The sequence below is a fragment of the Mastomys coucha genome, unplaced genomic scaffold (assembly GCF_008632895.1).
Source record: "Mastomys coucha isolate ucsf_1 unplaced genomic scaffold, UCSF_Mcou_1 pScaffold2, whole genome shotgun sequence".
In the NCBI taxonomy this organism is placed as follows: domain Eukaryota; kingdom Metazoa; phylum Chordata; class Mammalia; order Rodentia; family Muridae; genus Mastomys; species Mastomys coucha.
The window spans coordinates 19838606-19865755 of record NW_022196902.1 but is presented as its reverse complement, the minus strand read 5'-3'; the positions used below and the strand labels follow the sequence as shown (position 1 = coordinate 19865755).

General features: G+C 36.4%; 1 protein-coding gene across 1 annotated transcript in view; it reads left to right on the top strand.

Annotated features, from left to right (window-relative positions):
- Lama2 (laminin subunit alpha 2) overlaps window positions 1-27150 on the top strand; it is a 668494-nt gene that overhangs the window by 387720 nt on the left and 253624 nt on the right. The window contains exons 16-19 of the mRNA XM_031380750.1: window positions 3294-3407; window positions 7570-7697; window positions 15183-15269; window positions 21315-21526. Of these exons, the coding sequence (XP_031236610.1) occupies window positions 3294-3407; window positions 7570-7697; window positions 15183-15269; window positions 21315-21526 (541 nt within the window). The remainder of the gene's footprint in view (window positions 1-3293; window positions 3408-7569; window positions 7698-15182; window positions 15270-21314; window positions 21527-27150) is intronic.

The window sequence follows — 27150 nt, the reverse complement described above, 5'->3', positions numbered from 1 at the left end:
TGACAATGTTTGATGAGCATATATAATTGAGACAATTAATTAAAGCCTTAGACTCAAATGCTTTAAGTATTATAGATGTTGAATATAAAAACATCTCTGAAGGTGAGAAGACAGATCCTCAGTTTAGAGTACTGGCTTCTCTTCCAGGTGGTGCTGGTTTTGTTCTCAGCTTCAATATACATAACTCATAAACATACATAAGCTCATAAACATATGTAACTCAAGTCCCAGGAGATACAATGGTCTCTCCCAGCTTTCTGAGGCACCAGACACATGTATGATGAACAGAAAACAAGCAGAGAATAAAATAAATAAATACAATTTTAAGTAGCTGAAATAAAGGTGATGTGAATGAATGTATGTGTGTGCATATACAAAAACTGGAGGAGCTAGTTTAAAAATAAGCTTTCTGTGGTAATGTTAAACTGAACGTTGAAGAACCAAAGCACAGCTGTTGTAAAAAGAAATGGTGAGGTGCTGATATTAAGCTAGGAGTGGGCAAGGATAGCCATAGCTTAATAAGCTGGGGAAAGAGCAACCTATGGTGTGATTGGAGGAGCCTAGGCTTGCCTAATAAGAATTTGAGATTTTATTTAAATGTCATGGAAAATAATGAGAGGCTGTGATTTGACAAATGACAAAATGTGATGCCATCAGTAGAACTGGAGATTTGGAAAGGTATATTTTGATCGGTGGAAAGAGAAAAATTAAGAGTCAGTTTGAGAAATAAGGCTGTTTGGACAGTCTTTGAGATCCATGTCAGTGTCTAATTAGAATGAAGGACTTGAGTGAGCACATCTCTAAGGTTTCCTGACTGTTGGAAGTCAAGTCACCAAATAAATTATTCAAGAAAGAGCAGGAGGACTGCGATAAAGAGTAATGTCCAGAGACCTTATGACAACCATCCATTGGATCCTAGTAGGAAGAATGATGAAGAGGAAAGATAGAACTTTGTGGAAGTGTGAAGCCTTAGAGTTGGAGAAAGAAGCAATTGAGGAAGAGAGGACTCACCTGGTCAGATGGCAACAATGATGGGTGAAAGAGCATGGAGCTGTAGGATTTCATTTGTCTACCTTTAACTTTAGGGCAAGAGAAAAATCAATTTTGCTTGAGTAGACATAAGAATGGAGTAAAGTGTGCAAGGTCACTGAGGAGGAAAGGGTATTCAGTTTTACTAGAAACAAGTCAGTTGCACATTATAAGGGTGATTTTACTATTTTTGTCTTATGTGATAATTTTGCCTGGAGACAATAGACCATATTTTCACAAGGATAGTAATTATTCAATTTAAAAAGCTTGAGAGAAAGGATGTTATAAAAACATAAATGGGTTCTAGAATCTGAGAGAAGTAATATTCCTTTTTTAATACTCTACTCTCCCCATTCCTACTATTTCAGAGGGGGAATGTGTAGAGAGGTGTGGATATATATTTTGGTGCTAATTGGCTTACAAGTGGAAAGATGAGTATAATGGCTTTAATTTTTCTATGAGTATTAATATAAATTCTATGTCTAAGGAAAGGGTACATCAGTTCCTTTTCTTATTGCTGTGAAAGATACAGAAGAAAGCATTGTGCTAACAGCTTCAGAGGGTTATAGGCTATGGTGGAAAAGCAAATTTAGGTTGGTGGGAACAGCTCAGAGCTCACATCTAATTTGCAAGCAGGAAACAGAGGGCATGCTGGGAATAGAACATAGTCTTGTGAAATGCCAAAGTCCACTCTCCCCAGTAATTTACCTCTTCAAGGAAAGCCACACCTCCTAATCCTTCCTAAATAGGTCCACAAAGCAGAGACAGCATACTCAAGTATATGAGCATATAGAAGCTACATTCATTCAAACCACTGGAAAGTATAAGTAACTGGAATGCTTTTAGAAAGAGGACTGATTCAAGTACATTTCAAAAATAGTTTTAAAAATTACGTGTTAAAGAACAGTATCCTAAGGGCCTGATTTGACAAAAATGAATCACTTCTGTTTGTCTTGTCAGCATCTTTACATTTTATCTACATCTCAATAGTGTAGGTTTATAGGTTTTGAAAAATATATGTTAGAGAATCATTTGTATTGAAACAGAGAAAAATGTACTGAAAGGAGAAAAGAAATTAGAACTATTGTGTCTGTATTGCTCAAATCAAGAGGAAAATGGATTTGTTTTCTTCTCAGATAAGAAATATCAGTATATCTTTTTCATATGTTTGTTATTGTTCTTCAAATAGTAAAAGGTTCCTCATATCCCAAGGTACACGGGTCATTTCCAACATGACACAGCATAGTTCTATATAGTTTATTACTTTAGTGGTTTTCTCTAGTTTCCATTTCCTTCTAACAAAGGGACCTATTTTGACATATGATGGTATATTCAACTATCCAGAAACATAGTAAATAACTCACAAGGTGCAATTGCAACCTGAGGGCATCATAAACTTTCAGAGCACAGCAATATTTACACATTTTTTTTTACATCTTCTCTCATCAATAGAAGTCCACATACTAAGGTAATATAATGAACAAGGAGAAAAAATATATGGTGCTTACCTGCCATGCAACTATCTCACTGAAATTGGTTTTCTGTTTCCAAATAATTTTGCTTCAAATCTAAAAAATGTCAGTGGTGAATATAACCAACCTTACAGTCAACATAAATGAAGTAGCAAGGTCATACATGCTGAATAAGTCATAGTCTATTTATACAAACTTGAGAGAGCATAAAGGACAGAGGAAATGGAAGATAGAATATAGGAATTCTGAACATGTACCAGTCACTACATATGTTTTCAAGTAAAAAGAAGGGAGACAAATACATCTTCCAAATGATTCCAAAGATTTTATGTAAGTATCATCATTAGAGGCAGTCAGTATATGGGGAAATGTAGTCTGTGCCAAGAACCAACCTGTGATGACATTGTGTACTTTGTTGGCCTAAGATTCTCTATGGCTCCTTTCATACTGGCTGCTTTTCTCAGGACCCTTCCTTCTATTTTCTTGCTTGTGCTTTTTTCTTTGAGCCTGTCACATTTCAATTCTTTATATCTCTGCTTTATTTTACCATTTCAGAAGAGACACCAAGCTAATGCTTCCTTTAATCTCATACCTGCCAATAACAGTAAGGTCAGTACAAAGCTCCTGTGTCAGGGGTAATAGTATGGTAGTAATGTTTCAATAATGGATCCACTTTGACAAGTACATTTGCTGAGTTTGCTACCTGGGTTATTTTCTATTATCATGAAAAAGGGAACTACTTTTCTTTATTTTTAATACTGAAAGGTGACTGAAGCCTTATCTTTCTTTTAGACATGTTGGCCTCGGCACCGAAGAGTTAACGGCACTATTTTTGGTGGCATCTGTGAGCCGTGTCAGTGTTTTGCTCATGCCGAAGCCTGCGATGACATCACAGGAGAATGTCTGGTAAGTGTTTCTCTGTTTAAGTTACTGACTGACCAGGCTGAAATTCACTCAGCAACCCTGGAATTTGATTGCTACCTTTGCAACCTTGAACATGTGGGTCAAGAAGTGACCTTTCAAACATCTTTATCCAGAAGTGAGTTAGAAGCTAAGAATGCTATTTTGTATGTGATCTCCCTAGCAACTATGAAAAACTGATTTTTTTCATATTGCCTAACAACTGAAAGAGGATCAAATATATCATTATAAAGTATAACTAATGACTCAAATACATATCTACTCTTAATACATGTGCTTTCTCTCTCTTCTGTAAATCTACCCCCAAAGTGGACTGTCCTAAAACATAAAATGATTTATATCCCTATAACATTAAAAACATAAAATGCAACCATTAAAATAAAACAATTCACATTTTTATAAGTTAGAGGTTTCTTTCACTTTGGAAATTGGAGCATATTGAATTTCTTTATTTGAACTCTTAAACATTGAGATCAGTTAAAATGCTGTACATAGATTTTGAAATATTAAACATAAGTAATGCATCTTCAGCAGATTGTTCCTTCTTGTACAATTAGCTCTATATTGTTAACCAGACAATAGACTGTTCAAAGTGGTGAGCTCTGTCCATGCTACTAAGTAGCTTAAGGCCTGGAGAGTTTCTCAGAACAGACATCCAGGGTAACTCCAGGGCACGTTAGCTTAATATTGTCTGACAAGGCAGGAAGTTTAAAACTATACCTCTCATGGTATTAGTCTCACAGAAGCTCAGTTTGAAGCAATGCCGATTTGAGAGGATATCATATTCTCCCTCTGCAGAATCTAAGGCAGATTCTGTTGTCTATAATTCTTATGTGGATTCCTCTTGCCCGTTTCTCTGCTTTCTCCTGTACTTGAATGCTGCTGGGAAAAATCCAAAGTGAAAAATCAGGGCTTTTGTTCCACTGTAATTTGGCATTTTACTTTAATTTGATGCATTTTCTGTTTTCTCTGTATAAGATCATATTCAATTGCATAGCAGCGTAAAACATGATAGCCCTAATTTGTGTATCAGTAGATTTTTCAAATGATGATTTTACAAATAAAAATACTGAGTGATTTCCATTTTAATTATACTACAGTCTTTTAAAATGACTCAGGGGGAAATATTGAATTACCTTTAAGATACTTTATTAACATGCAATAAAATATATCAAATTCCAAACTAATATTAATTTGCTTTACTTACCCTGAAAACACAAAAATAAATGTCACAGTACAACCCTCATAATGTCCCCCTAATGTATTATATGAAGTTGACTTCATTAAGATCAATCATACCCAGACATTGGTCCATTTGATGATATAATTTGCAGAATAGAAAACATTTGTTTCAGAGCAAAGTAACTCTTGAGCAGAGTGCTGAGGGAGTGGGAGCGGTGAGGGAGCAGGGGTGGGGGCGGTGAGGGAGTGGGAGCAGTGAGGGAGTGGGAGGAGCTGTGAGGGAGTAGGGGCGGTGAGGGAGTGGGGGTGGTAAGGGGGGGGGCGGTGAGGGAGAGGTACCCAGAGCAAGCCAGGTTAGTGAGGACAGTGGGAGGGCCAGGAAGGAAAAAGCCAGGTTAGTGACAGTGGGAGGGCTTGAAGAGAGAAGTCTTCCTTTAAAAGAAGGAAGGGTCTCAGGGAAGCCACTGGCACCATAGGCACTGAGACTTAATCTCCTCTTGCTGGGTTTCCTGCATGGGCTAAGGATCATGTAGGCTCTTAGGGAGGTGGTGGAGTGCCACTTCCTTGTACTGGCATGAACTGTGATGAGTTCCCACTTTGAATGTATCAGTTTTGATACAATCTACACAGAGGAATATTAGAATATTGAGTATGAAAGGAATTTTTACTGCTCAATCAAATTTTCATTTTATCTTCTTTTTCCTTATTCAAGGAGAATTTTTTCGCTAGTGAATTAGTGAACATAACTTCAAATTAGTTATTTCTAATACAATGTTTTAGTGTCACTTCCCTTTGATACCTGATTACAAATGAGCATGTTGGGCTTCCAAACGGGATTCAGGCCTCTGCCATAGAGTCAATGTCATCATAGTACACTGGACAAAACCCAGGGAGCATTTCAAGTTAGGGAGGTGTCTGGGTGAAATGAATTGCAAGCAGTGTTTAAAAGTCACTTTGATAGAAAAGCTACCTATGAAAACAGACAGCTCATCAAAGAAAAACATCGATCTTTCCCAGTTTTGATTTCCATTGTGCTGCTTTCCCGGTGCTGGCTCATTTTTGACTACAAACATACTTGAGTTTTAAGATTACTCTTGTTTCAATTTGATGAAAGGTAAAAATAGAAAGTATAAGGAGCACACTGCATTTGTTTCTCTTTCAAATCTGTAGTTGAAGACATGTAAATTAGCAAGATTTTCAGTTGAATTTCAGAAATTCTCATTTTGGCCTGGTTACGGTGTAATCAGTCTAAGGGTCCTATTTTAAAAACCCAAAAGACTTTATAGATCTAATTTTCATCATGTCACCTTGAAAATACATAAAAGACATTTTTTTTCACAGAAGAAGCAATTTCTTAGGTTTTAAAAAAAATAGGTGATTTAAAGTAAACTTGGAAAGTGAGAGGAAGGGTCGGGAGACCCAATCAAAGGGAAAACCATTGTCTGCAAATGGAGCCTTAGGTATTGCCTGATACCTCTTAACAGCAGGACAAATATCTGTGCTTTTTTAAAAATACATTTGCTAAACAATTTAAAAGGGAACTTTAAATAAAGAAAAGCTAATTTTAAAATATACCAGTTAGTGTAAAAATATCTATTTATTTGTAGTTAATAAACTTCAGCTCCTTTACCTCACAGAATTAAATGGGAGGTTCAAAGTTAATTTAATAAATTATATTTTGGATTTCTTTCAATAAGTAAGTCTGACCTTTCCAAGGAATTTTAATAAGTTATTCTCAGAATTGTATCTTTACTTATTTATTCCTATCCTGCTGTTGAGTCCATTTACTAAATGTAATTGAAATAGCTCTTATATTAAAACATCAAAATAAATAATATTCAGAATGTCATTAACTTAGTTTATTCCAGTGGTCATGAAGGTTAATAACTTTATACATTCAGTTTAAGGTTAATTTATATTTTAGCTATTTCTCTTACAGAATTTGTCTACTGATCATAAAATAAAGGCTGCATACTCCTGGGGTCTATGAACTCTTTTGCAGTATGCAGGAAAATTATTAATTGTATATCCTTATTAAACTGAAATATATTTCAGTAATAATGAATGCATTTTGATAGGAAGTAAACACATTTATTTGATCATTGGAGACTAATGATGTCGAGCTCTTGGAATCCTCAGAGACAATTCTACTACTTGCCAACTGAATTATTCACTTGAATCTCAGACTTGGTGACTTTTATAAATGTGTCCCAACTCAAGGAAGGTACCTACTTAATAAGAAGAAATCAAGAAGCAAATTATTTTATTTTATTTCTGAAAAAAAATATATTTTCCAAAACAAATAGCAAGAAAGTATAGTTTCTGCTTTTTTATTTCTAAAGGCAATAGTTACATATTTTGTAGTGTAACTATATACTATAGTTATATAATGGTATATATACGATTATATGTAACATAATAAATATGTATATGTGTATATAATTATATATTGCATGTTTAAATTATTTGTTTTTTAACATTTAATTATGGACCAAGCAGTGTCCTCATAAATGTCATATGGGAATGCATTGTCTAATCCATTGGAGTCCATGAAGTTCCAGATTATTGTCTGAGCTAAGAGAGCAATTCAAAAGAAATTTATAAATTGTACTGTCTTAATAAACCAGCATTTTTAATGTCATTAGAGATTTATGACTACACACATATACACTCTATACATTGACTTATAAAAAAAACAAAATGCAATTTTTATCTTGAAAATATTTCTGTATGAATTTGATCATTTTTAAAAACTATGTTATACCAAAACTAAAGGGAAGTTGTAAGGTAAATATTAATTATGTTAATTAATTTCTAATGCTATTTTCCTGCTGTAAAATTTAACATTTAATATGGGCAATTACTCTCCCCAATGGGAACACACTAACAACTCTGTAGAACTATTTGCAGCCACGTGCTTGTGTTTGAGATGAAAGCAAAGAACTGGTGTGCACTTCTTTCATAGAACTGTAAGGATCACACAGGTGGGCCATACTGCAATCGATGTCTCCCTGGTTTCTATGGTGATCCTACTCGAGGAACCTCTGAAGACTGTCAGCCCTGTGCCTGTCCACTCAGTATCCCATCAAATAAGTGAGTACTAGATTTCCTTTACTACAGAACTTCTCTCCCACTGCTATGGATGCATTTTTGATACCAGAACAAACCTCATGGATTTCTCAAGAGGATAATGTAAGTTTTGAAAGGTGAAGCATTTAAAACTATTACCATTTCCAAAGACTTTGCTATTTCAGCTATAGACCTGATTTAGAATCTAAGAAATAAAGCTAAAATTAAATTTCTAAATTAATTCCAAAGAACAAACCCATTTTGTACAAATTTATACTCTTTATGAATAATCATTTATTATAATATATTATGTTATATATGTCTTACTAAACTTGTTCCATGACATACGTTGTATCATAAATGAGCATTGAACTCTGGGTAATGATTATTGTATTATCTTACATAAATAATGTAGATTTTGAAAAAGTATAATGCAAGCTTTATAATCAATTAATTTCATTTGTGCACTTACAGAAGTAGTCTACCAGAGCAGACATTTTAAAAAGAAAAAAACAAAATACCTTGACTGAATCTTAACTTTATGAGAACACTCTATTTCAGTTCCTAAAATGGCACATTCCTAAAGCACAGGGATATCTAAATGAATGACCCTGTAACAAACAAACAAACACACAAAAAAATACTATTATTAGGCACATCACATTGAACATAAATTAGTATTTGTATAATAAATACTTATACATATGTATCATTTTATTTCTTACTTTTAATGCTGAAAACTAAACTCAGAAATTTAGCATGCTGACTGACCATAGACTCTACCACTGAGCTCAACCACTAACTGCCCTCAAATGATGGGACGTACTCTGAAGAGGCCTACTTAAGGCAAAGTTGGCTCTTAATAAACCTCTTGTTGTAATATGTCCCTTTGGCTCTTTCCAGATGCTGTGATAATACTATCAAGCAGGAGTTTAAGTATTGAGGGAAATCTGTCTGCTGTAGCCTTTTCACATGAGAATTTGATCAAGTAAAGTAAACTCTAAGGCCATATCCAAGAAGGCCCTGTGCTGTGTGGTCATCTGTTAGATTCAGTGGATCCGAATCCAAGCAAAACACTTGGGAAATAATATTGCCATCCTTAAGTCCTACTGAGAACTGAGATTCCTGCTAGTCAGAACCTCTGAACCCTCCCCCCCCCCAACTGCTCTCTTCTGAATATACTGCTGACAAAATGAGAGGACAAACTTGTTTAGTGAGGGCAGACTACCAGAGCCAGGCACAGACCAGAGCACCATCTTTGGGTGTTTCACCTTCAAAAAGAACCCAAGAAGGTAAATAGTATTGTTTCCATTTTTGTAGATGAATAAGTGAAATTTCTGAAAAGAAGATAGCGTTTCAATATCCTATCTAGAGCTAGCATTCCTTAGCTTCATGCTAACTCCACACTTCAAGATGCAAAACTTGATCAGGTTACCAAATTGCCACTCCGTTCACCGAGTTAACCCTCTTGTGGAGCTGTGTGAGAATAAAACAAATCGAATGTATAAAGCAATTTAAATAGTGGATGACATAGAGAGCTGAGAACTTGTTCAGAGACATGATCTCAAATGTCCCATTGAAATGTGAAGTTATTTAATCTAATTATTTCATTTTCTCTGCAGTACATGTCAAAGAACTTTTTAAAAAAATAAAATATATATTTTAAATTTGAATAATAAAACCAATTCATGGATCTGCCTGGTAAGTGAGAGTTCCTAAAGAGAATGAGAGGCTAAAAAGAAATGAAACTCTGGCTTAATATATTTTAACGATCATACATATCTAGCGTTCAGGGAATGAGTCTAGACTGACTCAGGACTGAAGAACTTTTAATCCATAATAATGTCAGAGAAAAGAAAGAAGGAAGTTGGACAGCAGAGACTGTAAGGGAGCAAGTGAAGGAAATTCTCCCCTAAATATTGGTTACAGAGGCCTGTGCTGGACATGATGTGATAATTGCTGATGGCTGCTTATTTGAGGGGTTCACCTTCATAATACAAGACCTCTGTGTTCACTGTGGCTGAATGGTATTGTCCAAACCATCTACCTGTACATAAATATCAGAGTTCCACACCTATCTTTACAGAGAAAAAGAGGCAATTTTCCCATAGCACATCTCCCCAGCCAAAACATCATCATTATTTATACAACTATTAGTTCAGTAATACTGAATCCCACCCTTGTAACTTTAAAAGCATAGAAATTATTAGAAATATACAAATAAGGGATGTCCTCTCAAATCTCACCAATATTATACATGAGAGAAGAGTCCTTTGGGAGAGAAGTTACTTGGATAATCACAGGTAATCATGACCCATATTTCTTCTAGGTTTGCTGTGTATCTCTTTTTATAATAGTTCTAATTATTTCATCCTGAGACCACAAACTCAGCAAACATTAAAATCCCATCTATCCTGCCAAAAGGATTGGAATCCCGGTATCTAATGGTGTTTCCTAAAACAAATGAATTCCAGCTTGGTTTTATTATGTTGATTATATATATATATATATATATATATATATATATGCATATACATATTTGTATGCATATATAATATATATTAGCATTAGTAACATAGGAGAGAATTAATTGAATTTTAAGATAATTTCATCAACAGTAAATATTTAAATGTGCCATAATCTTTCTAACCATTAATAGCAGATTTGTGAGAAGAGTGATTGTCTATTTTAAATTACAGTTTCAACTGTGGTATTTTATAAACAAAAAATAAGAATAAATGATACTCCACATAGTTTACAAGTTATACATAGTTATAAGTTATATGTTTGTAAATTTTGTGACTTGCCTTATCAAGTCTATTAAATTGAAAACAATTTACAAAATTATTATAATATAACTGTACAACTGCAATAGGAAAAGTCAATCTTTAATAATCTAAATATTTTCAGTAAAATATCAAAACTATTCAGTAGATATCGCTACTTACTGGTAAAGGAAATCATCTTTATAATTGAAAAACTCCTTTAAAAACTTTACTGTTATATAATCTTAGTTAGGTAATCTGAGATATAATTGAATATCCACAGTTAATTTATAAGATGAGATTTGACTTTTCATAAGTTATTCAAAAATAATAAAAAAGAGCTAAAGGTTATTGCAACCTCCATTTAAAGTGCAGGCTTAATGATAACTTTATCTTAGTGATTTATCTCGTAATCCTTGGTCATAAATCTTAGAAATCACAAGCATTTGGCTCTAAATTTCCTAGATAATATTGCTAAATGAATCAAATGTGAGGGAAATAAAGATAGATTGGTATAAATATTAAGATGTATGGATATAGATAAGCATATATTATATAAGTTATAAATATATATCACTTTCATCAGCTACCTATACTGAGTACAGTTTGTCCTTTTCATCTTAGTGATGTATATATTTTAACTAGAGATAGTAACTGAAGTAATGAAATTTGCTTATGGAGGAGAAATAAGCAAAGTATAAACATTTCATTTTATATTCATTAGTTTTTAGTTACAAAGCTCATAGTTTAAAGACAAAATTCATGAATATCTTTGCTTGAACACTTAGTTTGTACAAAAATAGATACTATCATTGAAGTCTTCTGAAATATCCCTCAGTTATGCAATGCCTTTAGAGGGATTGTTGTCACAGTGTGGACATGAGGTGGGGCCTTGACAAGTCCTATACTACTGTTGATGGGCATGAGCAATACTAAGAGCTATGTTTGTAAAACAGTAAAGCATTTCTAGAGCTGGTTCTAGGATTTACACATAAGATTATATTGGCTTGGGGAGATCACTCAGTGGATAAAGTACTTGCCATCCAAGTATGATGGCTGATGTTTAAGTTCACAGCATCTATGTATAAGCTAACCAGGCATGGTGGAGACATATGGTCTCAGGAAGCAGGAAAATAAAGACAAGGGATCTGAAGGGCATGCAAGCTACCTAGCTGGACTAGGCACATCTGGGAAGCTCCAGGGCTACGTAAAGAGACACAGACCCTGCCTTAATAACTAAAGTAGATTATAATCAAGTAAGATAATGAGCATTCAGTTTTACGCCTCTACAAGCATGGGCACATACATGCATGTGCATCCTCATACACATGTGCATACATGCATATGTACACATGTAAACTATACATGTGGACACATCTACACAAGTAGTCATTTTGAATTATCAAATTTAGTACTTACAATTGAAAAATATGTTTCAGGATAAGCTATAGCAATATATTCCATGACAATTTAATATTGTTTTAAAACAAAGCTAACTATGCCTGCACATATGAATTCATATTTACATATAGATTCACACACAGTCATTCACAGCTGAAATTATAAGAATGTATATGTGTATATATATGTATATATATATACACACACACACATAAATAAGTCCTTGTACATATTTCATGATAATTTAATGTTATTTTTAAAACAAAGCCAATTATAGCTATACATATGAATTCATATTTAATATGGAGTTACACAGTCATATATGACTATAATTATAAACATATATATATATGTTATATATATATATATATATATATATATATAAGTCCTTGTACATATAATATATGCTTGGCTATTAAGAAAGGCTGTACAGTTCATTCTAGCAACAGCTTGCCTTTCTTCCCATCTTTGCTCTTAGCTCACCTAATATTAGGTGTCATGGGCTGGAAAATCTATGAAACAGAATCTTTTGCTGTTAGTGATGCATGAGCCAAATAGTGTTCAGTGGCATAAGGTTAAAATCTCTTGAAATCAGTGATGAGCTTCCCATTCTCTCTTTGTGTTTCACATCAATTAGCTCTACATTTGGGCCAGAGTCCACATGAAGATGCCTGCTCTGCCAGTCCAGATTCTAAGGGCATCATTACTGTGCACATTCATTTCTTGTTTGAATTTTCTTTATATCATTGCATGTCATCTTCGCTTTTGACTGTGACTATAATTACTTTAGGAAAGAAATAATGCTCACTTAGGCCTGTTTAGGGGGATATTTTAAGAAGAGATTTTATTTGAATACACCATGACAAGTAAGCATGGGAGCTTAAACTCATGGAAATCTCATCAGCAAGTTTGAATGACAGGTAGTTATAGCTAAGGAGAGGATCAAATGAAGACCCTGAAGTTATGAATCTTATGTAAATTCTCCTGGAAAATAGTGTGCGACCTTGAGGAAGTAAACTTAAGAGTGTCTCAAACAGCACATAGGATTCTGTTAAAATTCAGTACAATTATGAAAAACAGTACTCTGAAATGTAAGAGCCAGTCAAATAGAATATATTGTTATTGCTTAATATCTTTCTTGAAAAAGTATTGCTCTCTGTCAGTGAGCACATTTGACTTTACTGCTGTTAGTTTAACTGACAAGAGAGTATTGAATTTTGACATTTATTTGAGAAATGTTTTTAAGATGTCAAAATCCTTGTCAGTCACTTTTGCATGTCTTGATGGTAAAATGATTTAGAATTTTTAGGAAAATAATTAATTGGTTTTCATGAAGTGTGTGTAGTCCGCCAAGGTTGAAACCCTTGGCTTTCTCGATGGAGGTCCCTCTCTCCATAAACATGAGGCAGTTAGAGAGTGCCAAGTTTGGAAGAACATGCATACATACTAGTGAGTTGTCAGAATCCAGTTCCTTCTTTCAGTTTTGCAAACAATAGTAAATCACAAATAATGGGAGGAATCAGATTCCTATTTGTTTGCTTTAATATGTGCAAGATATCACACATGTGAACCCTTTTGTTGTAAGCTCTTCTCTTAACAAGAACTTCCTCCCTAGCCCATGAGCTGGGTTTCCACAGCACCCATCAGAACCTCTCTCACTTGGGAAATTTTATAAATTCAAGATTTCTTTTCTGGCCACTTTCTGATGCCACAGATGCATTTAGATTTTAAAATGAGCTGAAATAGCCAGTTTGTTGTGTCTAATGGATCCTAATAACTTGGTACGATAGAGAACTGAGAATTATTGAAGCATTGCAGGTCCACTCAGAGTTAAAGCAGAGATGGGTTACTTTTAAGAAGTAGTCATGATTGGCAGTAAAGATGGAAATCTTCCAGAGACTCACCAACTATCAGAAGCAGAACCAGACAGGGCCTAACATTTTTAACTTATTGTGATCTCATTATTTAATTGTAAGCAATTGTTCTGAATTATAAAATAGAAAATATCACAGGGAAAACATAATTGAAATAAGATTAATTGAGGACAGTTCCCTTTAAAATGGTGGTGTGGAGTCTAGAAAAGTTGATCACGCACAGATCATTCTTATGAGCAGAGGCTGAGAAAGCAATGGAAAGCAGGAGAGTAGGAAAGGCTGGTCAAGCATATGAAATTATAGTTAACTGAGACCAAGAATTTCTCATATAGTGTTATACAATAATGGGTATGTAGGTAAAGAAAACCATACGTATTTCAGAAATATACAACATGTGATTTTGAAAATTTTTATTATAAAGAAATAAAAGATGTTTTTGGAAATATGCTTAACATGATTTATATATGGACAACATATATCATGAAAAATTATTTGGTACCTCATATATATACATATATACATATTTGTATGTGTATACATGTATATACACAAATATATTCATACATTATATAAATTTTAAATTATATTATATATAATTTGTATATGAGATAAAAATAAAAATTTTAAAAGAACAACATAACACAAAATTCAAAGTCGGTGATGGCTCATGGAAAAACCATAAAACAGTTAACATTGAGTCAGGTGTTGCATAGAAGGTGTTTCTTACCAGGCAAAAAAGTGAAACTAACACTGAATAGGATGACAGAGGCTGATGCTACCATATAAAGTGCTGGGTTGGTCTTGATGTTGTACTCTGTTACTTCTGTCCCAAACTGAAAATGTGTTTAAAGACACATGGGAACATGCTGGGAGATATGAAATGGCAAAGCTGGTTTTGTTTGATTTGTTTGACTATAAGTGAAGTAGAATGTATGCATTAGGTCTTTGCTGATAGCTTTTCTAAGGATCCCATCCATGTGACATCATGCCTGTGGGTACACATCTGCAATAGCCAGCACACAGACCCTATGGCTCCTGGTGTGGATATAGAACCCATACAGCCACCATGGCTCCACTGCTATCATCTCTCAGACTTATCCAAGCTGCTTCTAATTCTGAGATATACGCTTGGAAAGGAGGAATATGAAAGTAGGTTTTTTTCCAAAACTGGGGAGTGTTTGCAAAGCTGCTATGTGTCCAGTCTCTTTGTGGGTGATCTCAGGGCCAGAAGGGTCAAAGGTTAATAACATGACACAGGGATCCTGCTCTCAACTGGGGCTAGATTCATGTCTTAAAATAGCAATGCCATTTCATCCTCCATTGACCAGACTCTATTCCGTCTGGAAGATGAGACTGGCCAAGCCTGCCTGCTTTAGGCACAGCAGTGGTAGAGAAAGATATGTGAGAATACACTGCTAATGATCTCATGTATATGCTTCTTTTTTGTCTCCTGAACATTGTCACCACAGCTTTAGTCCAACATGCCATTTAGACCAGAGTCTGGGATTGATCTGTGATGAGTGTCCTGTTGGGTATACCGGACCACGCTGTGAGAGGTAAGCATGTGACACATTGCCTTGCAAAACGATTTCTACCTCGAGAGTTATGAAACCATGGGCACGATCTTCTGCTGCTCCAGAGAAGCTGAGGCACACAATGGGGTGAAAGAAACTTTCTTAGCACACTTGGCACACAGATGCACTCTATTGTTATAGTTTATTTATCCTCTGCAAATTGGTCTATAAATCTTCATTCACTCCGAGGATATCTGATTAATGTTTTAATCTTAAAGATTAAGCATTAACCTACACTCTATCTTTAAAAAGTGTTGTTCAAGTGGAAAGCTATCATTTTAAGATTTATCTTACTCTCTACCCTTGGCACCATTTATTTCTCATAATTAGCTTTTTGTTCTTAAAATGTGGCTTAAATTCATAGTTCATAGTTCAGCAAGTGACCTATAAGTTACTGTAAATATATTTGAAACAAAGCAAAGCAAGTTTATTATCATAATTTATATCCCCTTCTAATCATTCTTAAACTGGTATCTTAATTCCTGTTGAGTTTCTGGGGAACAGGACCATAAATATTATTTCAGACAGTTTCCATAATCATATTTTTTTCTCCTTAAATATATTTGGAGAAACTTTTCTTGTGTGTATTCAGTCCCTATTTTAAAAGGGATGCAAATTTCTTCCTTGATGATATGGACAAATAGATATGTTTTTAACTTGTAGAAGTAGTGTCCTCAGCAACCTTTGGTGGGATATGGATATGACATGGCCATAGCCTGGCTTCTCTTCTCCTCACCACAGCTAACTCCAAGGAGTGCTGTATCTACCCATCCTTTTTACCTTCTTGGCAGCCATCACTGTTAGGCTTTCACCCAGGGAGAATTTGGCCAGCAGCTAGGAATCTGTGCACAGCCTGTCAGGAGCACTTTTCAGCAATAATAAGTCCTGCTTGTGACTGTGGCAGCCTCTGTAAATGAGATAGGAAAGAACGGACTTGAAATAAGGGGGAATTATTTGCACTTGAGAAACTGGATATCTTTAATTGCATATCTTTCAAATAAAGGCACACGTAGATGACATTCTAACAGGACTGCATAGTACTGCCAGGACAGATCTGTGCTGATGTCATGCACCACGCTCCCAGCCCCAGCTTACCACAGGCAACATTTTTTTTTTTTTTAGCAACTGAAAAATGACAGCTGCTCTGTCATACAAGGCTATTAAATCTGCTTATCTGTGAGCATGGTCTCTGATATAATCATATTGCTTTGCTTCATGCTCTGTCCTTTCTGCATATTACACAGTTTCTGAGCCATCTGCAATTTAACAGGCACATTTTATTTAACAAATATTTATTTACCAGTTACCATATGTTAGGTACAAGCGAAGACACTGAATGCAAACAGATGCAATGTTTCTACCTTTGTCCTCAAGTACCTACTACCTTCTTGAATGTAGGTGAGAATAGTCACATGTGTTCTAGGGAGAATTCTAATTGAATAATACAAATCTGCAAGGAAATAAATGGCTGACAGAAAGCATGATGCCCTGTCTAAAATCTATATTAATCAGATTCAAAACATGCCAAGGTGCATAGACTGTGTAGCAAATGGTACACATCCTTGCAATTTAAATTTTCCAGCACAAAAGAATCTTCTAGTATTATTAGAGAGGTAATGAGAAATTATATTTCCTTAGCCAGAATTTGGGTTAAGATTTTCCTTGAATATTTAAGATTTTCCATTTCAGAGGATTTTTATGAGTCAAAAGCCCCATCAGATGGATCAGAAATACTAATAGAAATATTTCTAAATGCATTTGTGGACATTTAAAGGGAAAAAAACGCTGAAGTCAGCACCACCAAACCCAACATTGTATAGCTGACAAGGTGTCACCCATGCTGCCACCATTCCTTTAGTAAGGATTTCCATAATCACTTAAGTTTAGGAGAGATCCACAGACAAATTAACACGTCTAACATTCCCTGGAATGGGCAGTGAGGAAGCTCAGTCAGCTTGGTTGGCTCATCATTGACTATACATGCAAATTCAAATCTACTGCTCTTATTTTTCGTTGTGAATGTGTCAAGAAGACATGATACAACTTTATATTCTCTACTTCAACTAATTTCCTTTTTGAGACTCTGGTCTTCTATGGGAGTTGTAACGCCTTAGATGCATGAAGTGGATGAGTAGAGTTTTTCTCGTTTCTCTTTTGTAAGCCATCATGAATTCAAGTTCTAACCAGTTAATGGAGTACAAGGATTTTGTGTGCGTGTGTGTGTATGTGCAGTAGATGGGTGTTTATGGTTATGAATGTTTCAGAAAAATTGACATACAGTGTAGCTGACCAGTCCTGAATGATTTATGCAAGTATGTTTCAGCTGACTTTTTATACAACATATTTTACTTATATTTGTGCCTCTCCTTTAGCTCCTTCCAGATCCTCTTCCACCTCCATTCTAGTGCAATTTCTTCTTCCCCCTTTAAAACACATATGCGCACACACATGCACATGCATGCACACCAAACAAACAAACAAACAAACAAAATCCTTCAAATGCATGGAATCCACTTTGTTATGTGACCACTGCAGGAGTGTGGTTGATAGACACACTGAGGAAGACTGTTCTTCTTCCAGTGGCAACCACCAGCCAGTAGATCTGTAAGTAGGATAGGACATGAACTTAGTGCCCATTTCCTCTACACTCCGCTGAAGAATCATCCTACTTTTGTTTGGGCAAGACGTAAAAGAGATGAGAAGCCATGAGAAACCACAACCCAAAATAGAAATTCCCTATCTTCCTATTTTCCTATCTTTTCTACTGGATACAATACAAAATGCATTTGTTTCTTGAACTAAGGAATTGAAATATTTAAGCAACCAACCAGCAAAGGTAACAAAGGTGACAACAAAGTATCAAATTATTAATGACAGTCCTTAAGATTCCAAGTGTTATTTACAGCTTGGAAACTCTCATGTAGCTTCTTCCTTGAAAGAAAGTTAGGATACTGAGAGGAGGAGACATTCATTATGATTCTTTGAGATTCTAGGCTTTTATTATTTAGAAAAGCAGAAAGAAATAGCATTGCAACAGGCATGAAGGGACCAAGTGAGCATTGAAACTGTATGGAAAAGATAAAATAAAGAACACAAAGCTGGTCCAGGGCCAGAGACAAGCAGGTGGGAAGCGGTTTTCAGTGTTTGTTGCTGAAGCAACAGATCGTACGTCATAGAGACAATCAAAAATCTATGCCACATTAACGACAGGAAAATATAAAACAATGCAGTGCATGGATTCCTTAAACTCCATCTTCTCCCCAAATGGCAAATACTGAGAACTCACTAGTTAAAGAGAGAGAAGCCCAAAGACTATTTACAAGTACCACTGAAAATGTGGAGGTAATTGACTACAAAGGCTTAATAATTTGAAAGTGCACCTATAATTTTAACCAAAAGATTTATTTTACATATAAATGGAGGGGTTTTTATTTAAAATCAAAAACATCCATTATATATTCTCTACTTCAGAAAGGTCTTTTTTGTTGTTTGTTTGTTTTGTTTTTGTTTTGTTTTTTTTGTTTTTTGTTTTGGTTTTGGTTTTGGTTTTTCGAGACAGGGTTTCTCTGTGTAGCCCTGGCTGTCCTGAAACTCACTCTGTAGACCAGGCTGACCTCAAACTCAGAAATCTGCCTGCCTCTGCCTACCAAGTGCTGGGATTAAAGGTATGCACCACCACTGCCCGGCTTCAGAAAGATCTTAATCTAGATGAAGTCCACTCACCCTCAAGTACAATGCTGCAGTCACTTCCTGTCCAAGACTTGATCTTGAGTCCCTGGGTATTGGCTTCAGAGAGAGACTTATTCCTCTTTCATGACACTGCTATCAGAATTGTAACAGCTGAAGGCTGTTCACAAGTGATCATGCACTATGTGGAGAAAGCAATTGGCTTTTGGATCTAGCATCATATTTTGTGCCCAAGAACTGTTTCTTGACAGTGCAGCTTCTGGGCTGTGCTCAGGGGTCCAGTTGGACCTACTGCCTTGCTGGTGCCTTCAGGTTTGGCAGAGGTGCCTTGTGAGCAAGCCAGCATTTCGCTGAATGGGGAGCAGAGAGAGCACAGCACACAGCCCAGGCAACCAGGTTAGACTACAGCTTCCTACTCTGCTGATAGACTTCTCTCTGAAAGACTGTCATCATTCCAGTCTTGAACCAGGCACTATCACTTATATTCGGCTACCAGCATTCAGCTCCACCACAGTGAAATGGCTTTGATTCTAACTGTTGTGTGTCTTTAGTTGTTCTGTGGTTAGATGTGTAAATGCATAGTTCTTGGGCCTAGAATAATACAACTCCTTGTTTCTAATGATGTAATATAAAATCGCTCTGTTGCTTCCACTGTTCCTCTTTTTAAGTTTTTAGGAAAATGGGGCATGGGAATGTAGGTCTCACATGATAGCAGAAAATTGCATTAAGGAATGATGGAACAGAATGAGATAGGCAGAGGTCCATTGGTCCTATTCCATTGATTTTTCCTATTCTCCTTCTTTTCTACAACTACCATTCATTTTCCTTGGTATTTCCCTTCCTATAATAAATATAATTGTTCCTAAACTAGCAGTGTCAGAAACTCATCTACAGAACTGTTGTGTGACCTGAGTTCACATTTACATTTAAAGTTTTTTTTGTTGAACTATTATGATTTGATTTGAAAAATTAATGAATATGAAAACATATAGTCAGGATGTCCATATTTAATAAGGAATCCTACAAATTGTTTTTACAGTCTTTGCATTGCATTGTTGTAAAAGTGAGGGAACTGGAGATTCCACATTCGAATTAGTGTTCTGAAAAGAAAATCTGAGAGTCTAGGAAGATCTACGGGACTATGATATTTAGTAATTTTAATTAGATGACACAAAAAGTAATAACAATAATTCTTACTATTAATCAACATACAGAATAATATTCTCTATGATTGGGATTATTTTTTAATCTTCAATGGAACATTTTTAGCTCTTTTTTTATTAATTAGTTATTATATTTATTTACATTTCAAATGTTGTTCTTCTTCCCAGTCTCCCCTCCACAACTCCCCATCCCTTGCCCCCTCCCCTTTGTCTCTACATTCTGTCTGGAAGGCAGGTGAAGCAGCTCAGCAGGGCATAGCTCCTAGCAGGAACTTCAGAAGTGGCAGGACAAAAGGGCTTTCTTTATCTCAGGAAACTCCACCCTAAGTGAGCTAGCTCTGTCGACAGAGCAGGAACTGAGGTGGGGGAGGTTACAGACATTTGGATGTCCTAAATAGTTTTGCCTGACACAGTTTATAAATGATAAACCTATGTGGGTTTTTTTTTTCAAATAAATGTAGTTGGGGCTGTTTTTATTTTTATGGAGACCTAGAATTTTCTGGTGTGAATTTTGGTAACCTCTCAGCTTTGCCCTGTCATACTTTATCATAACAGGCAGACATTCCAAATTAGACTCCTCCTTGAAAACAACCATCTTAATCTATTTGCAAATGTATACAAACTTGATATTAATTCAGAGATGCCCAGAGCTCCTAGCCAAGTGACACTGTTTTCTGAGTCACAATTGCTATTTGATAAATGTTGTATTTGAGTTGATTTCCTCAAAACAAGTTCTTGCTATAAGAACAACAGCAACAAATATATGAACCTTATAAATGTGGACAGAGAACAAGCAATTGGAGGTGAAGTCATACAATGTGTCATATGGGCTCTGTAGTGTGAACCTAGATTCCTTCTGAGTCTCAGCCACAGATTCATGTTATGCTTTGGTCCCATATTCAATGTCAGTGACAGGATTTTGTGTGTGTGTGTGGCTGAAATCTAATTATAAGTGAAACAGGAAGCTTAAGTCTTATATCTACCCTACAGTTATAGCAAAAGAAATTTTAAAAATCACTCTATACTTGAGAAAAGAGCACTTAAGAAGAAAAGCCATTATCCTGGCAGAAGAATATGAAAGAAATGTAAACATTGCACTGGGTGGGATTCTTGAGTTCCCCTCCCCCTTCCCTGTCCTTACACGCTAAAATCTCACTGTTGGAAATTATCACCTTAGGTGTGCAGAAGGCTATTTTGGACAACCTTCCATACCTGGAGGATCGTGTCAACCATGCCAATGCAATGACAACCTTGACTTCTCCATCCCTGGCAGCTGTGACAGCCTGTCTGGCTCCTGTCTGATTTGTAAGCCAGGTACAACAGGCCAGTACTGTGAGCTCTGTGCTGATGGGTATTTTGGAGACGCGGTTGATGCAAAGAACTGTCAACGTAAGTCCTGAACTATTGATATCCCTGACAGAATTGATGCATGATACCTCAGAGGAGCTGATGAGCTCTCAAGTAGGAGATTGGAGACTAGGAAATTATCTGTAATACATGGATGATGAATGCCCATGCTGTCTGCATGTTCCAAAATACTTCCTTGTAGCAATGAATAGAATAAATCCTTTAAAACTTGTCATATTGCTAAATATTGGTTTTCAAGGGATGCACATATTTATATTTATGTCTACAAAGAAATTTTGTTTTAATTGAACTGAAATCTGCAACAAAAAAGTTTAGAAATGACCAGCTTGTTTGGACTTTTTCGCTAGTATCAACTTAATCATTCGTTGAAATAAATCATGTCTCTCATTATTGCATAATATCTATCAGCAGGTGTTAACTGGTTTTGCTTTCATATGAAGAGTTTACAGATTTTTGTTTCTGTTTATTTTATAAGTGTAAAATATGACACTATGTTTACAGAATGGCACTTGTTGTTTGAGTTGTTTAATAGCCTGGAATTGTTTGTAAAATGCTTCTCAAAGGTTTGAGGCCTTTTGGTACAACTGTTTCTCTTCTAGTCTTTTCCTCCTTAGTAATAGAATTCAGTGATACTCAGATATTGCAGTTATTTTATAATAACACAATATGCAAAAGAAAATAATCCAAAAATATGAATCTATGTCAGTGTTCTGATAATTGACTTGGCAGCTATCTATTTCACTGTTATAATCCTTACAGAGAGAGTTGTGAGACCAACAATAGTTTACTTCTGTGGAATTAATGCTGAAAGAAGAGACTTAATGCTGAGGTGGGTCTAGGAACTATAGTTGGCAAAATGAAGCATTTCTGGAAAACATCAGAGAACTCAAGAATGTCTTCTGTTGATTCGGCATAGTAGGGAGTTTTAGTCTATGTGACTCTAGGAATGCTTTCCCCATGTACAAAGACTCTTGTGTTTTCTGTGGGGGTTAATGGATGTAGCACATTGAGAAGATGTGGTAAGCTCTCAATCCTGGAGATTCCTTCCATTGTCAGTCTTTGGAAGTAGTCTCCGTGTACTCATAAATATTGGTGCCTCACTAATTCTAGGTCTAATTATCCCATTTCATGACTTCCTTTCATGTCTTCTAATAACTCCTTCCACAAAGCTAAGGACATTCCACTCATTTTATTATGATCCATGGCATGAAGTACTGTGAGATCATGAGAGAAAAATTTGAGAACAGCAACAACTAAACATATGAGTGATCATCAGTTTGCCATGAAATATAGGTCTACTTGTGACTTTTAAGGCTCTTCAGCATATAATTTGATTTATAGCCTATAAAATATTTTACTGAATATTTTTATAATTTTCAAGGGTATATTATCTCCTCTATGCATAGAGAGTCGGCCTTTATTCATATTATTCGTATTCATGAGGCTAAACACTGTAATCACAGCATTCAGAAAGCTACAGCAGGCAGATCACCAACTTCTAGGCCAGCCTGGGCTACAAAATGGGACTGTCTTAAAGCAGGTGCACATGCATTGTCTTAGTCAGGGTTTCTATTCCTGCACAAACATCATGACCAAGAAGCAAGTTGGGGAGGAAAGGGTTTATTGAGCTTACACTTCCACATGGCTGTTATCACCAAAGGAAGTCAGGACTGGAACTCAAGCAGGTCAGGAAGCAGGAGCTGATGCAGAGGCCATGGAGAGATGTTTCTTACTGGCTTGCTTCCCCTGGCTTGCTCAGCCTGCTCTCTTATAGAACCCAAGACTTTCCAGCCAGGGATGGCACCACCCACAAGGGGTCCTAACCCCTTGATCACTAATTGAGAAAATGCCCCACAGCTGGACCTCATGGAGGCATTTCCCCAACTGAAGCTCCCTTCTCTGTGATAACTCCAGCCTGTGTTAAGTTGACACACAAAACCAGCCAGTACATGCCTGTACACACACACACACACACACACACACACACACACACACACATACACACACTTCTGACTAAAAGAATATTTTATTTTTGTCAGGATAAATTTCATGGATATCTCACTAGTATGTAGAAATATTTTAAGTTTTCTGTCCTATTTGTTATATTTTTCATGCATACTTATAAACTCAAATATTGCTTTTTCTATTTTTAGAGGACATTAATCAGTTACCACCATCTTTACAGTAAATTTACTTTTGTAGTTCCCACTTTTAAAGAGTAGAGATTCTGATTCAAAATAACTTCAAATTTGCAAAGCTTATATATAACATACATAAGAAATTCATGTAAAATTATAATATGCAGAGCAATTCTCATGTCCACATGAAAATGATTTTTCTTTGTTTTTTTATATTATCTTTATTTACACTTCAAATGATATCTCCTCTCCCACTTTCCCCTGGGGGGGAAACCCTGTTCCCTCCTCCCTCCCCCTGCTCACCAACCCACCCTCTCCCACTTCCTGGCCCTAGCATTTCCCTACACTGGGTCATAGAACCTTCACACGGTCAAGGGCCTCTCCTCCAATTGATGACTGACTTGGCCATCCTCTGCTACATATGCTGCTGGAGCCATTAGTCTGACCATGTGTACTCTTTGATTGGTAGTTTAGTCCCTGGGAGCTCTGAGGGTACTAGTTAGTTCATATTGTTGTTCATCCTAAGGGGCTACAAACCCTTCAGCTCCTTGGGTCCTTTCTCTAGCTCCTTCATTGGGGACCCTGTGCTTAGTCCAAAGGATGGCTGTGAGCCTCTACTTCTGTATTAGTTGGGCTCTGGCAGAACCTCTCAGGAGACAGCTATATAAGGATCCTGTCAGCCAGCACTTGCTGGTATCCACAATAGTATCTGGATTTGATGATTGATATGGGAAGGATTCCCAGGTAGAGCAGTCTCTGGATTGTCCTTCCTTCAGTCTCTGCTCCATAGTTAGTCTCTACAGCTCCTTCCATGGGTATTTTGTTCCCCCTTTTAAGAAGGAACGAAGTATACACTCTTTGGTCTTCCTTTTTCTTGAGTTTCTTGTGGTTTGTGGATTGTACTTTGTGTATTCCAATCTTCTGGGCTAATATCCACTTATCAGTGAATGCATACCATGTGTGTTAGTTTGTGATTAGGTTACCTCATTCAGGATGATATTCTCCAGATCCATCCATTTCCCTAAGAATTTCATAAATTCATTGTTTTTAATAGCTGGGTAGTACTCCATTGTGTAGATGTACCACATTTTCCATATCCATTCCTCTGTTGAGGGACATTTAGGTTGTTTCTAGTTTCTGGCTATTATAAGAAGGCTGCTATGAACATACTGGAACATGTGTCCTTACTACATGTTGGAGCATCTTCTGGGTATATGCCCAAGAGTGTGATAGCTGGGTCCTCTAGTGGTATTATGTCCAATTTCCTGAGGAACCGCCAAACTGATTTCCAGAGTGGTTGTATCAGCTTGCAATCCCACCAGCAATGAAGTAATGTTCCTCTTTCTCCACATCCTCACCAGCATCTGCTGTCACCTGAGTTTTTGATCTTAGCCATTCTGACTGGTGTGAGGTAGAATCTCAGGGTTGTTTTGATTTGCATTTCCCTGATGACTAAGGATGTTGAACATTTCTTTAGGTGCATCTCAGCCATTCAGTATTCCTCAGTTGAGAATTCTTGTTTAGCACTGTACTGCATTTTTTAAATAGGGTTATTGGATTCTCTGAAATCTAACTTCTTGTGTTCTTTGCATAAATTGGATATTAGCCCTCTGTTGGATAAAGGGTTGGTAAAGATCTTTTCCCAATCTGTTGGTTGCCGTTTTGTCCTATTGATAGTGTTCTTTACCTTACAGAAAGTGAATTTTTAATGAATATTTATTTTCTCATCCTGTTTTTAACACTCCACCTGTAGACTATTCTTGGGCTCTTGACTGAGAAAAAGGAATGGTGAATTGGCTGGGCCAAATTCTCTGTGGCTTCAAATCGGTGGTCACTAAGAAGGCCAAATGTTGATGAAAAAGGGACACATTTTAAAGAAGGACGATTAAGAGTGGTAGAATCTAGGGCCTATCGACAGAATAATATCAGAAGATGGCACTGTATCTACTGACAATGAATTCACAAACTATGATGTTGTACATACTTACCAAAGCCATGTATTAATAAATACCTCACAACTTTATTCTGGTATCAGTACAATTATGTATACTTTACTCTTCATTCCACAAGTATATTTTTAACGGTATACAATTATGTTTCACTTTTAATAGATTTGAAATAATATTTTGTTCTCTTAAATGCTTTTATAATATAAAAAGGATAAATATTCATTTAAACTTGATCTTATTGAAGATTAATAAAAAAACTGGCACTAGTAAATAATATATTGAAAATGTTTTATTAAGAATAACATTAAAGCTGTATCAATATGATTATTGATACTGATAATTATCAGTATCTAAAAATTATATCAGTTTTTAAATTATGTAAAAATTACTCCAAGGGTATATAATGTGAATATGAGAATTAGATGTCACACCAGAGTCTTCCACTAGCAGTCTTCAGATGAAGGTGTAGAATTCACAGCTCGGCCTACATCATGCCTGCCTAGATGCTGCCCTGCTTCTACCTTGATGATCATGGACTGAACCTCTGAACCTTATAAGATCATCACAACAACCAGCTTTCAACACAATCAAAAATTCAGTTTCAACAATTCCAAATGGATATCTCTTTCTACCACCCAATTCTTCACTTCCAGACAGAATAGAGTCAATGGATATTGACCTGACTCCTCCAGCAAGAAAGCCTGAGATGGCAGCATGCCCTTCAAGATTCTCTCTGATTAATCCACCTCAGGATGAATGCATGGGATCAGAGGTGAGGAGGACACAACATCAGTTCAACACCAGGAGTAACTGGGATCAGTGGGACCCAGGCACACAGGAACTCTGCCAGCCCAGTGGCACAGGTTGCTTCTGGTCTGTCTGGGCTGGTGCCCTAAGCAGATCTTTGGCACAAATTTGTAGCCAGTCCTACAACACCCAGAGGAAGCTCAACTCCGAGGCTTTCTAACATGCCCAGGATCATAGGATCAGAGGTGAGGAGGACACAATATCAATCCCAACACTGGGAGTAACTGGGACCAGCGGGACCCAGACACACAGAAATTCCACCAGCCCTGTGCCATGGGTTGTCTCTGGTCTGTCTAGGCCAGTGCCCTGAGCAGACCTTGGGCACAAACTTTGCAGCGAGTCCCATAATACCCAAAGAAAGCTCTACTTCCAAGCACTCTAATAGGCCCAGAATCATAGAATCCCAGAATCACAGGATTACAGAGACAGCTTGACTCTGAGGAGTTCTGACAAAACCAGGATTACAGGAAGGACAGGTCCCAGTCAGGTTTAGCCAGATAAACCTGATAACCAGATGGCCAGAGGCAAGTGTAAGAACATAAGCAACAGAAATCAAGGTTACTTGGCATCATCAGAACCCAATTCTCCCATCATAGCAAGTCCTGGACACACCATCACACTGGAAAAGCAAGATTCAGATATAAAATCACTTCTCATGATGATGATACAGGACTTTAAGAACTACATAAATAGCACCCTCAAAGAAATACAGGAGAACACAGGTAAACAGCTAGAAGTCCTTAAAGAGGAA